This window comes from Pleurodeles waltl, chromosome 4_1, assembly GCF_031143425.1.
Source record: "Pleurodeles waltl isolate 20211129_DDA chromosome 4_1, aPleWal1.hap1.20221129, whole genome shotgun sequence".
NCBI lineage: Eukaryota > Metazoa > Chordata > Amphibia > Caudata > Salamandridae > Pleurodeles > Pleurodeles waltl.
The window spans coordinates 635,721,287-635,734,462 of NC_090442.1; the positions used below are offsets into that span (position 1 = coordinate 635,721,287).

Here is a 13,176-nt window from a genome sequence, read left to right on the forward strand (position 1 = left end):
TTCCGAATGGATATCAAACCCACACAGGGAAATAGATCTATCAACCCAGAGAACATGGTCTCCAGTGGAATGGTGTGTCATACAGATATAAAAGAACTGTAGAACAGACAGTCCGTCTACCTTTCATATCCTTCCTTCCATCAAGCACGTCCTCTCCTGTTCTTCTGCAGACAGTCAATATGACATCTATTTTATCTATGTTGACCACTGTGTATGTCTGAAAAAGAGGGAGAGACTTAATCCAGACTTTTCACAGGAAGATCAGGCAATATTGTATTGGGTTTGTGGTGAATCCATTCTAGTTCTTATTGGGACGAGTGTAGCTTAGCCATTGGCTTGCAGGCCTGTGCCCCCGTCATATAGTGACTTTTAACCTACTTAACTTGCTCTGTCTTATTACATTTATTTTATTATTTTTTCTAAGATGGCTACCATTGTTTATAGTTCATAGAAATTTATTGATTTGCATTATCAGTGTCACTCTGTGAAGGCGTCATTATCAGCGTCATGATCAGTGATATACTTGGGTATTATCATCATGTCCCTTTCTCACATATGTGTGATAGGAACATAATGTACACTTGTTGGGTATTGTTTATATAAGTGCTGCTACAAGTCTGCCTCCTTATCAGTTATTTGGGAACATAACTGCATCAGGGGTTCTACAGGATCTGTATAAATACATCTCACACGGACAAGGTCATTAGAGGGGTTCCTTCCAGATGCCATCTATGCGGCACACCACCTAGCTTCAGAACTCAGCCTTTGTATCACCAGGGAGTGTGACCAAGAGACTTCATTCCAAGGTTATGGGGGTTGGGGAGCGCTTCTCATGGATGTTGTGCTGGCAGATTCGGTTTAGTACACCTAGCTCTCATTAGGTTAGAGATTAGGATCTCTTGGCTAGGGATGTTATATGTCATGTTTATTGTAACATGGTGGGGGGTTTTATGTTGACAGCTCTCATCTTCACAATTGTTTTTTAGTTTTTTAGTTTTTTTGTGCTGTTTAATATCCTAATCATTGCAGCACATGCATTTTATCATAGATTGTAGTCTTTTCAATGAATATATTGAAAACTTTCCTGCATCTCCTTCATTACCTGGGTGTGCCTGAGACTTGTTGCTAACGAGAGAAAAGGGCAATTTCCCTTCCACCACAATTTACCTGAGAGGTCTTATCCGAAGTCTATGCATAAGGCTTCAGAAATACCCTTTGCTTTTTGAGTTTTGGTGAGGTACTGCTTGTGAGCTGGGAGGGGTGGGCTGACAGGTGTGACTTGTTGTAGGAGTGGCTTGGTCGCCTACAAACAAAAGTGCTGTCATCTTTAAACCAGCAGTCTCGCTTAGGAGCGAGAGTCCATCTGCAACAGGTTCTGGTGAGAAACATACAACTGTTCAGCAGACAGGTCTGAAGAACTCAAAGACCAATGAGTTGAGAATCCATCTGAGCTGTGCAAATTGGTCCCCCTACCCCAAAATGAAAACCCTAAATGCCACAGTTACACCTTCATATTTATAGGACCATGTTGTCTGTGGAATACTCCTTGAGTTCTTTGGTAGAGAGGATTTCTCTTGTTTTTCTTTAACCACTGTACTTTCCAAAGGTATAGCAAATTGGGGTTGAATACTACAATACCAAACTGGATCCTCCATCTCAGCCTACCATCTCTGAATTGAAGCATCTGGTTCCTGAGTTGATACAGTACCAGCTCTTGAAAATGTATTTAAAATGATTCTTGCATTAATTACATCATTTGGCTAACATCCATTTATGCAGAATTCTACAACTCCAGTGGAAAGGTCTTTACATGCACTTAAGCTTTGTGGTGTTATGCTGAGAATACTAAATACATATAAAAGTAAATGTTTTTTTTACATTTTTGAGCTGTTCGTACAGGTTTAACACCTTCCAAATGCAAAGCCTCAGGGATTTTCACTTGTTGATATCTAGTAATAATAAAAACATACTTATGAAGGTGGTGCCAGTCTGCATTTTGAATGTCTCCAATCCATCACCCCTCACTGCTTACAAATATGTGAATATTTTGTTGACAAGAACCTTTTCATAATTACTGTTATATTTGTTTTTCAGATTTGAAACTGCCATAAATGGAACAGAAGATACAGAACAAGTTGTTATTCCTATTTATTTAAGAGAAAAGTATCGCCACACGGGTTATAGTCATCATGGCTCAACATTATTTGGCCAACCTTTTCTTATGACAGTACCTAGGAACATCACTGAAGATAAGCTTTACAACCTGTTATTGTTGAGAATGTGGTGAGCACTTGTTTTATTTATGTGTTTGTGCAATTTTGAGTATTAAATTTGAATTGTACCACCAGTGATCATTTTGGGCACTATTAACTGATTAAAATTCTGTTTAGGATATAGAAGTAAGCACTCCCCAGTGTTTCTATATCAGGTCACAGCTTTTTTAATGTGTAAGAATTTAGAAAGATGTAACAGTTGAAACATCATAACATATCATACTAATGCAAACTTTTTTCTAGATTTGGATGATGCTTGTTGAGGATCAGTCATAGCCTAACCATGGTTTCGTTCTCCTTCTGGCTTAATTTGAGGCTGCTGTATGCTATTCGGCGAATGTTTGAAACAGAATAAATCCAAAACCCAAAGATCGGTGGAACATAATTGAGTCATTCTGACTGGCTATAAATTGCTAGTAAACCATACTTTATATGCCTCCATTTTGAAAGAAGAATACTAGGCACTCTAGTTTTGCATAGTATTATATGGATAGGAAGATAGTAAAAGGCACATATTAAAAATGCTCTCGGTAAGGCTTGTGAGGATGTCAATATTAAGAGAGAATTCTGTAAGAAACTGGATTATTATTTGGGGTGGGTAACTAACCACCTCAAGGAATAATCACAAGCCTTGTCAGATGAACCCTCAAAGTCACTAAATTAATCTGCGTTCAACCCCCATATAACAGACAGGCTTAATTTAGGGAAATGTGAAAAGCATTTATATAGTACCAAACTAATGTTAAAGTCCAAATGCAAAACGATAATCACCCCAAAAGAAATCAGAAAAATAGAGGAAACGTTAATAAACAAATTGACACCAAAATTTCAAAAATCCAATAAGAGAACCAGAGAGATGAATTTTAAGGTTTTAAGTAGAAATAGAGCAAAAGAACACAAAGTGCCAGTGAAAGTCAGGGAACGCAGTAGGCTGGAACCGAGATGCAATTTGAGGCTGCTCATGAAGGAGTGTGGGTTGGATACAGAAACCAGGATTGCCCTGGTCAAAGATTTTACCTTCTAACTCATTCCTTTTAGCCCCAAATCACCACAGGAGTACACTTCTAAAGCCCCCCTGGACCGTAGGGACGGCACTTGGAGACTCGCAGGATGTCAGACCTCTTATATCTTAATGTATTCCTGTAGCTTGAACAGGAGGCCAGCCTTATGCCACTTTTAATGTCCTTCCAGGTCCAGTCCTTCAAGGGTTCTCCCAGGTGACAGACAGCAGGTCTTCTGATCATCCGCAGGTCCAGATGTTCTTGGAATTTGGTGCCTTGGGTGTAACACTTATTCCTGGCACTAGCTAGTGGGTGGGAAGGAATCCTGTATATTCTACAACGAATGGGTTAACGGTTCCCAGGGCAACCATACCGGCTTTTGGCATTTGCAAGATGGCCAAAAAAACTTTGGTCACCGGAAACCTGTACTCTGAGGGATGTTGGTGGGTGTGGGGTGTGAACTTTGGTAATCAAGTGTTCTCCCACGTGTAACAGTAAAATCCAGTTTGAGGTGGCCACTTAACCCAATACAAAGCCAGAGACTGAAGTCTGGTAAGACAAAAGTAAGAGTCATTCGGCAACAAGAATTTCACAAGAATGGTCTTGGAAACTTTTTTTTCTTCCTTTCATGTGTGTTCCTAGTATAATATGTGAACCTACCAGACTTATCAAACAATATTTGACATTGAACAAAGGCTTTGACACTAGTGTCAAAAAACATTCCCACAGCACAGTGCTGCATATTTTGTGGGGATTAGAGGAGTCATCTTTACCAGTTCAGGTCAGCCTATTGTTTGATCCTGGAAGGAAATTCACACTTATTCAAGGCTAATTACTGACTAGGAGAAACTAGAGAGCCAATGCAAATTAACCTCCAGCGATTTCAGTCAGGGAAAAGGCAACTTTTCTATAATAAATATTTCCTTAATATTTACTAAATATCGAACTTCGCCATTGAAGTGGATTTTAATAACTATTAAAAATAGTTGTTTAAATATTTTTCTAGATGGTTCCATTTGCAAAATACAGTATTAGTATTTTATTCTCTGTGTTGTTTTTCTGCATAGGACAGATGGGCCTGCAACAGTGAAAAGAGCTTTTGTTTGGTAGTCACTTTAAGGGCAGGTTAAAATTATTTTTTTCATGTCCTACTTTTAAATTCCATACACCCTGCTACAAGGCCTACATCGGGGTGACTTCCTAGTATTTAAAAGTAACCTGTCTAAGGGTTTATTTTCACTGGCTGAATTGCAGTTTTTACACTGCTACAGTTGTGTTCCAATGGTGGGCTTGAAGCCGGGTTAGCACTACCATTGTAGTGGGTGACACAATAGGTGCTGCAGTCCATTAGTGATATTTAACTTATAGGCTCTAAGTGCATTTACTAAGGAAGTGAAAACAAGTTACATATGCCAATTCAGCTGTGGTGAAAAGAGGGAGACTGGACACTTTACTACAGGTTAGCAGAGGTAAAGTGCACAGAGTTCTAAAGGCAGCAAAAATATGGAGTCCAGCAGCAGGTTAAAGATCCGGGGTGAGCATGCAGAAAAAGGAGATTAACCACAAATGCCAGTCGGGAAAGGCTATTGCAAGTGGTGTGCCTAAATAGCAATTCAGGACAGTTCAAGACTTTCATGAGCTAACTTGATACTGGGGAAGCGGATGGATTGTTTAAAAAAAAAAGTTGTTTCTTTTTGAGTGGGTGCAGCTTTCTTCACTGTATTTAGAAAAGATATGCCTTAAGTCCCATACACTTTTTTGGGTGGCTTTTAGTTTTCTTCAGCATTGCTCTGCAACAGGTTGTAACACGTCTCCACGTCTTTGGTTGGATAACGTTTCCCTCAAACTGTTTCCTGAGGGCCCAAAACGCAACATGGACACATCAAATCTTTTCACTGAAAACTCATCATTATTTTACTGTGTGCCTAGCTGTTGTTTTTGGGCCCTAGCTCAGCTGGAACCTAGGAAAATCTAACAAGCCTGTGTATTTTTTAAAACTAAACACCAAGGGGAATCCAGGATGGGGTGACTTGCATTTCTCTCTCCAGGTTGCGATACCCAGAATCTCTTGCAAACCTCAAACTTTAACTAAAAACACATTTTCTTCACATTTCTGTGGGGGAAAGTTCTGGAATCTGCAGGGAGCCACACATTTCCTTCCAGCCAGCATTCTCTGAAGTCTTCTGATGAAAATGGTACCTCATTTGTGTTGGTAGGCTTAGTGCCTGCGACAGGAAACATCCCAAAACACAGTGTGGATACATAGCATTTTTCCGCTGAAAACTGACCCTTTGTTTTCAGTGTGCCTAGCTGAACGTTTTGGGCCCAGTTCAGCCTGCACGAAGGGAAACCTAGCAAATCTGTACATTTTTGACAACCAGACACATAGGTGAATCCAGGATTGGGTATCTTGCGTGTTTCTCGCTAGGTTGTGTTGCCTGGAAACCCTTTCAAACTTAAAAATTTGAATAAAACACATTTCCCTCACATTTCTGTGATGGAAAGTTCTGGAATCTGCAGGGAGGGAGCCACAAACCTTCTTCCACTCAGCATTCCCCTAAGCCTTCTGGTAATAATGGTACCTCACTTGTGTGACTGGGCCTAGTATCCCGACAAAAGAAATCAAACCAAGATCAATGAGGGTCCCTTTGTGAGGATGTGATGTTAGCTTGATTTGTTTTTGTTGCGATAAACCCAAACCCATCATTTTATCATGCACTGTGCTGCCTTAGCTATGAAATAAATTTTTTTTCAATTTGAGAACCTCCTTTTCCATCAAATCCGCGGGACTTCTATGGGCAGTACCTTTGCCCCTAGTCTCGCCTGCCTCTACATGTTTAACTTTGAGTCACGGTTCATATTGCCTAATAGTAATCCATTTCATGGCGACATCAAATTATGGCGCAGATATATTGACGACATCCTGATGGTTTGGTAAGGCACTCTGGCTAAGGTCTACCAATTTACAGTTTGAGTCAACACTTTGGACCCGTTTTTGAACTTCACGTCCTCTGTATCTAGTACACAGATACCTTTTCTGGACCTTTTGATCTAGATAGAGGGCGGCAAACTATACACATGCACCTACCAAAAAACTACTGACCGCAATAGTCTCTTGTTATATGACAGCCATCATCCAAAAGCACTAAGAGATAATCTACCATACGGTCAGTTCCCTCGGTTACGACGTAACTTCAGCAGTATACACACGTTTAACTCTCAAGCTAGAGACCTGTCTAACAAACTTGGCAATAGCCACTACCCCAACCCGGTGGTGAAGGCAGCTTACAAGCGGGCGAAATTTTGCAGTAGAGGTACTTTGCTTTCCACCATTCCACGCACTGTTGTCACTAAACTCACTTGTGTGTCCACTTTCACCCCCCTATCTAATTCCATTAAGAAAGTGGTGAATAAGAGATAGTCCATTTTATGCAGTGGAGGGGTACAGATTCCAAAACCCCTCTTTGCCTTCAAACGAACCACTAATATTAAAGATCTATTAGTCCATACTAGACCCCTCTCTGCCACTCGACCACCCAGACAGAAGTCTCTGTGGGATATTCCCCCTGTCGCCAGTCATTTTCCGTGTGGCAGTTGTAATGTATGTACCCTTACAAAACGGCTTAAGTCCCTCATCCTTGAACCAATAGGTACGTGGCACCTCTTTAAACATACTAATTGCAACACTCGAAATTGTGTATATTTGATCACATGCCCGTGTGGGTTACACTACGTGGGGATGACCACACGAGCAGTAAAACTGCGAATTAACAAACATCGCAGTAATATTAGGTGCGGCTGTGCTACCACCAAACTGAGCATTCACTTCCTGGAGGTTAAACACAGCCCAGACGACATGTGGTGGGTTGTTCTACAGACTAGCCCACACAACAACACCAGCTCCCTTTTTGAACTAGAACAACGGTGGGTGTTCAAATTGCGCACCCACATCATTGGACTGAATGACGATATCCCTTGGACCAGTCTGTCCCATTAGTTCTTCTGACTGGTGCTATATTTCTGGTCTCATTGACATTACCCTGATTATTACCTTGTATCATACATTTGTTCCATTTTTTGGTGTTCATTTGTTGTTTTACATATACTTATCATTCCTGAGCAGGGAAGTCTCTTTAATCATGACATTTCCCTTGGAGGTTCTATTTATTTGCCAACCCTCGGACTCTCTGCTGTTTTCAAGTCCTTCTTTTGTGTCTATCCCCTTGGCTCTTATTACAGAGTTCTTTCTCACTTTTCACTCTCCCTCTGACTCTTGGAATACCACGTGACCCAGCACTTCTCTGAGTTACGTGTGGTTCATTTCCGGGCCGCAATGTTCTTAACCGGGTCGCACCGCGTTTCCCTATCCATTCGGGAGACACGGACCCGGGTAGGTTACCCACCATTGGGGTCAGCAAAAGTGAGTAAGTCTTGTTTTCTTTTTATACAGACCCTGTTTCTAACGATGTCGGCGACTCACGTCTTTTACTAAGACCCGAGCCTGCCTTTTATTTTTAAATATACAGACTCTAATCTCCAGGAGAGTGAGATAAACTCACCTACGCTGCGCCTCGGCCAGACGCTCATTACTCCCTGTTTATTACTCACTAATTTGAACCATTAGAACGCCGCCTTCATGGCGTGGCCATCTGTAGACCTTAAAATCTTACCCTTACGAGTTAATTCGATCCTTGCTATACTGATGAGTGTTGATTCCATCACGCACATGATACTTCTTGATTTGTGATGAAGACGTCTGCACTAAATTAGAGATTATAACCTCAGTACCAAGACATACATATTTTTTTATATATATATATATATATATATATATATATATATATATATATATATATATATATATATATATATATATGAACTGCCTCTATGTTTGATTAAGACGTGTTACTTGTTACAATAACTAATTATTGTACTACTTCTCAATTCTTTGCACTCCGCCTCTAGAGCAGCTTTGCGCCTGACCACTGGTCTGTGTGGTCCCATGTAGCGCGCTCCCTAATGAGGACGGTAAGCCTGTCCATTTACATGTGCATGCATCCTTTTATCACGCGTTGACACTTTCACTGTGCCGCACTACTGTTTTGACACCACCTTTTCCCTATTCTCATATTGATGATTACGTCATTGTGTGGATACGTATTGATTTCATTTCCCTTGATTGACCTGTGTTCATTTGATTACAGGGCGACAGTTAGGAATAATAGATCCTTCCCAGACTAGTGTAAGTGATTGGATACTTTTTTCTGATAATTTCAGGCTGCAGTTATCCACGCTTTTCATGATTAGGAGGTAACACATAGTCAGTAGGTCCTGAAGAAGCGTCACCGGACCCGTATGGGCCACAGAGCCACGAAACATGTTGACCCTTGATAGGGATGGCTTGGAAATTCCCCACCCTCATTCCCTTTCCGTTATAGAGTGATTGACCATTACCTCTGTTTCACTCTTGTGACTATTTTTAATCTTGGCCTCTATCCCTCATTTGGATTAATAAATTGATTACCCACTGTATGTTTCGAGAGCCAATTTTAACCCCCATCTTTGATCTCCTAGTTCTCCCTTTCCTTTCATACTCATACTTAGGGTCGTGGCATCATCACTGATAAGATCTCCGGCAAAGAGCCCCCCCGTTTGGGGTGTTGCCCGTCAGACATTGCAGTGCCGGTCTGACGAGGAGCAACTCCGATGATGAAGCATGACACTCTTCTGGGTGTGTGAGGTTTTTTGCTCCTAAATTTTACGACCCTTCCCCGGTATCCTCTCTCTTTTTCCAGCTGAAACAGTGTATTATCTATATTGGCTTTTTTAACAAGCCCATCAAAAAAGTTAAACCCACATTCAACTTATTCAGATTTGTGGGAGTCAACCTGCAAGCTCTAGAGTGGGGCTCAAGTCTGGCACTGTTGTCCCTCAACTACTGTTCAGCATACAAATTAGTCTGGTCAACAATCTCATCCAAAAATACATCGTCCATAAACAACTGAAAGACATTTTTAGGCAAAATGTTTTCAGTATTCACTCTACACCCTGTGCCACCAGTAAAGACAGGCAATACAGGCTGCACCATGTTTGTGGCAACCCAGAGTTCAGCACTTCCAATGGGAAGCCTTTGAGCCCTAGGCTTCAAACCACATTCCTCTTGCTACACTTTCAGCATATTAGTGGCCTCCTCTAAAAGAGGCACTTCCACCGCACTGAGAGGGCTTCATCATCAGATGATTCATCTAGGACAGAAAATCACTGCCAGAATTTTGGACTTCTTCCTCTGCCTCTGATGCAGTCTTTCAGAAAGCAAGCCAACAACCGGCTGAGTGGTAATCCTGCAGCTAGTTATAATCCTTACTAATAAAAGTAACATAACAAATAAGTCAACAATAAACCAACACTGTGTAAAATAAGTAATAAACAAACTGTAGCTTTATCATACAGAAAGTAAAACTACTGGCATATAGTAATCTGGAAGGAAAAGTCAATCAGTACAAAGCATGCAGACGCCTATATACTCAAAAACGATACCACTAACTTGTCGTAGATAGCTAGACTGAAGATCACTTGCACCTATTCTGCATACACACAGCAAGAACCAGTGATTTCCCACTAGAAACCAAAAATAAAGCCAAAAAAAGAAAGCCAAAATAAAAATACACACAAGACAACACATTACACATCTTTTACAAATCCAAAGAAAATTTGACAGACAATAAAACAGAAGCTATATATTATGCAATTATTACCCCATTTAAAATAAAAACAGATTCATGCAGGGAGAAGATGCTCATTTGAAGTAAACAGCACAAAAATGCTTTCTTACCAAACACATGCAACTACACAAACTCCAGATATACCATTGCTGAAACCGCGAGAAGTAGCCGCTTCCAAGGAAATGAAAAGCTTTGCACTAAATTGAAAAATAGAATGAAAACATTAAGATCACAAATACAAATGATGACAAGAAATAATTTAGTTAATTTTATAAAACACTATGAAGTATGACCTTGGGGTCAGATCAGCATCACAGATGTCTGATCTGCCCCCACGGAGGGCACAAAGCAAAGGCAAGAAATTGACTTGACTTGAAGAAGCTACCCTTACCCTAGCCAAACACCACTTCACATACACCACCATCCAAATGCCTGCCACACACATCGCCTCCCAGAATCCAGTCCATACAAAGCAAAATCCCCAGTTCAAACACACCATCAGCCAAAAGCCTGTCCACAACCACCAGCCAAATCACATTACAAACTCAGCTAGCCAAATGCCAATACACGCAAACCGTCAGCCAAACACACAAACTTATTCCCTGGTATCTAGTGGTTTTCTCCCCCCGCTGAGGGCAGATGGGCCTAACAATATGTTGAGTCTGCCCCCTGGGTAGGTTGAAGGGGAGTGACCCTTGCCCAAGGGGCCTATGACAGGAAGAACAGGAGTATATGCAACAGTGCCCCTGGTGGGAAGCCCGGGGTCAGCTAGAGTACACAGGTAAACACTTTCTTGTGATGTCTTCCCCATCAGCTGCAATCCTTTTTTACATCTGGCATGCAACGAAGACATGGCGCACGGCAAATGGAGGAAGGAGAGAGACCTGCGTATGGAAGGAGACACCACCACCGAGACAGAAGCGAGTGAGCCCGAAGCCAACTACACCCGAGGACGCCAGAGAGCTGATGGAGACTCCGGACCCCGAGCGGAGGTTACCTACATGGAAGAAGAGAGAGAGAGAAAACCCGACGACACCCCTCTGGCTACAGATCCAGAATTCCAGACCAACCCGGGTTAAGGCATGGAGGGCGAGGCAGCCGCAACTCTAAGCTAGAGTTGCAGCTTCATACAAGTAATCAGACAGGGGTTACATTCTTTTATGCTGGGTCACTGCTTGGGGGTCCTTGGTGGGAGTGTTAGGGAGGCACAATTATCCATCTGTCCAATACCACTAAGGAAAATACTCTACCAAAGCATGAGACAAATTGGGGAGCACTTAGGTGATAAAGAGCAAAACCTCTAACTACTTTGAGAAACTAAATTTCCCTTGTTATGTTTGCTGTGCACCGAGAGGTAACTCCTTGACCTCAAAAGCCTGATCAAAAGTGGGGTGGAGGGTACTCTCTCAATCCTTACTGCCTAGGACTTACGGCCTCTACCCCTTTTATTTCCCCAAGGTTATCTAACAAGAGCCGCGCCAGAGGACTGCCAAAAGGCTCTCTCATTAAACACCTTACACCATACTTGTGCCTCTGGGTTTTTCATTGTCCATTACAGGGCCACTTCCCAACATGCACATCAATTAAATCCTTGGTATCTAGTGGCTTTCTGCCTCCTTAAGAGGCAGATCGACCTATAAATATGGCTGATCTGCCCTCAGGGGGGCAAAACATTGCTAAAATAAGTGCCCCCAAAATAGGGGGGTGACCGTTGCCCAAAGTGCTGCTTCCCGACATGTACATTATACTTATATCCCTGGTGTCTCGTGGCTTTCTGCCCTACTTGTGGGCAGATCGGTCATATTTGTATGCCAATCTTCCGCCTTGGGGGATTGGGAGAGACAAAAACAGCGAAAATATGTGCCCGCATAAAAGGTGAACGACCCTTGTCTAAGGGGCTGCTCCCCAAAACAAAATAAAATCCCTGGTGGCTAGTGGGTACATTCATGCTCGGGATCGCAGTCCCACCAGCGATCCTGTAGCACATGGGTACTCGCAAACATTTTCCCAGGGGCCAAAAAGTTTGGTCTGTGACGTGCCTGGGGGCCGCATTGATGCCAGGGCGGTGAAGGTCGGGTGGGGTGACTAGGGGGATTGGTGGCAAGGTAGGGGTAGGGGAACCAAAGGATATACATCTAGTGGGTGAAATAAACAATGGGAAACCAGAAAACCTGGAATTAATCCCGGCTTACCCACTTTTGCAAATTTTGTGATCCTAGGCAATTGTTTAGTGTCACTTTCCCTCCTTTTTCTGCATTATCACATTTAAGATGACCTCGAAATACATGATTAATGGTGTGCGCTGCACAAAAACTTCTTCTATGTTTGATTTAATAAACTATAATGTTGTTTATGTATGATAGGAACCCAGGCCCCCCATAAAGGGCACATACCAAGTGACTTGCCTCTTTAATTTACTATTGGTGGTGTTCTCAGGGTAAGGGAAATAATTAATGTTTCCAAATTTATGTTTGAAAACTATCACTTTAAAATGGATACATCTCAATGCACTGATAAAATAAATTGTACTAAGGCAAAAAGGTTTTGCATGTTAACTAAATACACGTAATTAATTTTGAAGAGACTGTCTTAGTTTTCCACGTATGCTGCAAGATGTCTTTAAAAATGAAGGCGTTTCTAAAGTTTAGTGCAGGAGTCCCTAGTTACTTCCTTTCATTAACACCAATTAAGTTTGAAATAAATGATTGTGTGTGTATTTAATATTTTTGTTAGTGCGGAGTGAAGCAAACAGCTGCCCAGTGCTCCTGTTGCCCCAGGGGCCGCATGTAAAGGTCAGAGGGGCCACATTTTGAGTATCCCTGCTGTAGCAGTAATGCATTGCTGAAAGGCAGCAGGGGAAAGAAACAAAAGCTTTCCAGGGGAAAGAAAAAAAAGCTTTCCGTTCTCCCTCTGCTCTTACTATCCCTCCTGGGAGAGAAAACTTACCTCTGTCTTCCAACGCACTGGAAGCAAGTAGTTTCCAGCGCGTCCCCGGCGTGTTTTGATGAGGTCAGTGTGTGTGCTGATATCATCAGATCGCTGTGGGTGGGGTGGGGGATCAGTATGGCAACAGGAGCATTCCAGCTGCCATCCCCAATGGAGGTATATTGCACTGGGACCCGTGGGGCGAGCACCAGCATTCTCAACACGGGTGGGTGCACTTGCCCACCAGAGCTAAGG

At 42.1% G+C, this 13,176-nt stretch overlaps 1 protein-coding gene across 4 annotated transcripts in view; it reads left to right on the forward strand.

Moving 5' to 3' along the window:
• USP15 (ubiquitin specific peptidase 15) overlaps positions 1-13,176 on the forward strand; it is a 617,233-nt gene that overhangs the window by 307,004 nt on the left and 297,053 nt on the right. For all 4 annotated transcript variants that reach the window (XM_069229069.1, XM_069229070.1, XM_069229071.1 and 1 more), the window contains one exon: positions 2,095-2,283. In XM_069229069.1, coding sequence (XP_069085170.1) covers positions 2,095-2,283 — 189 coding nt within the window. The remainder of the gene's footprint in view (positions 1-2,094; positions 2,284-13,176) is intronic.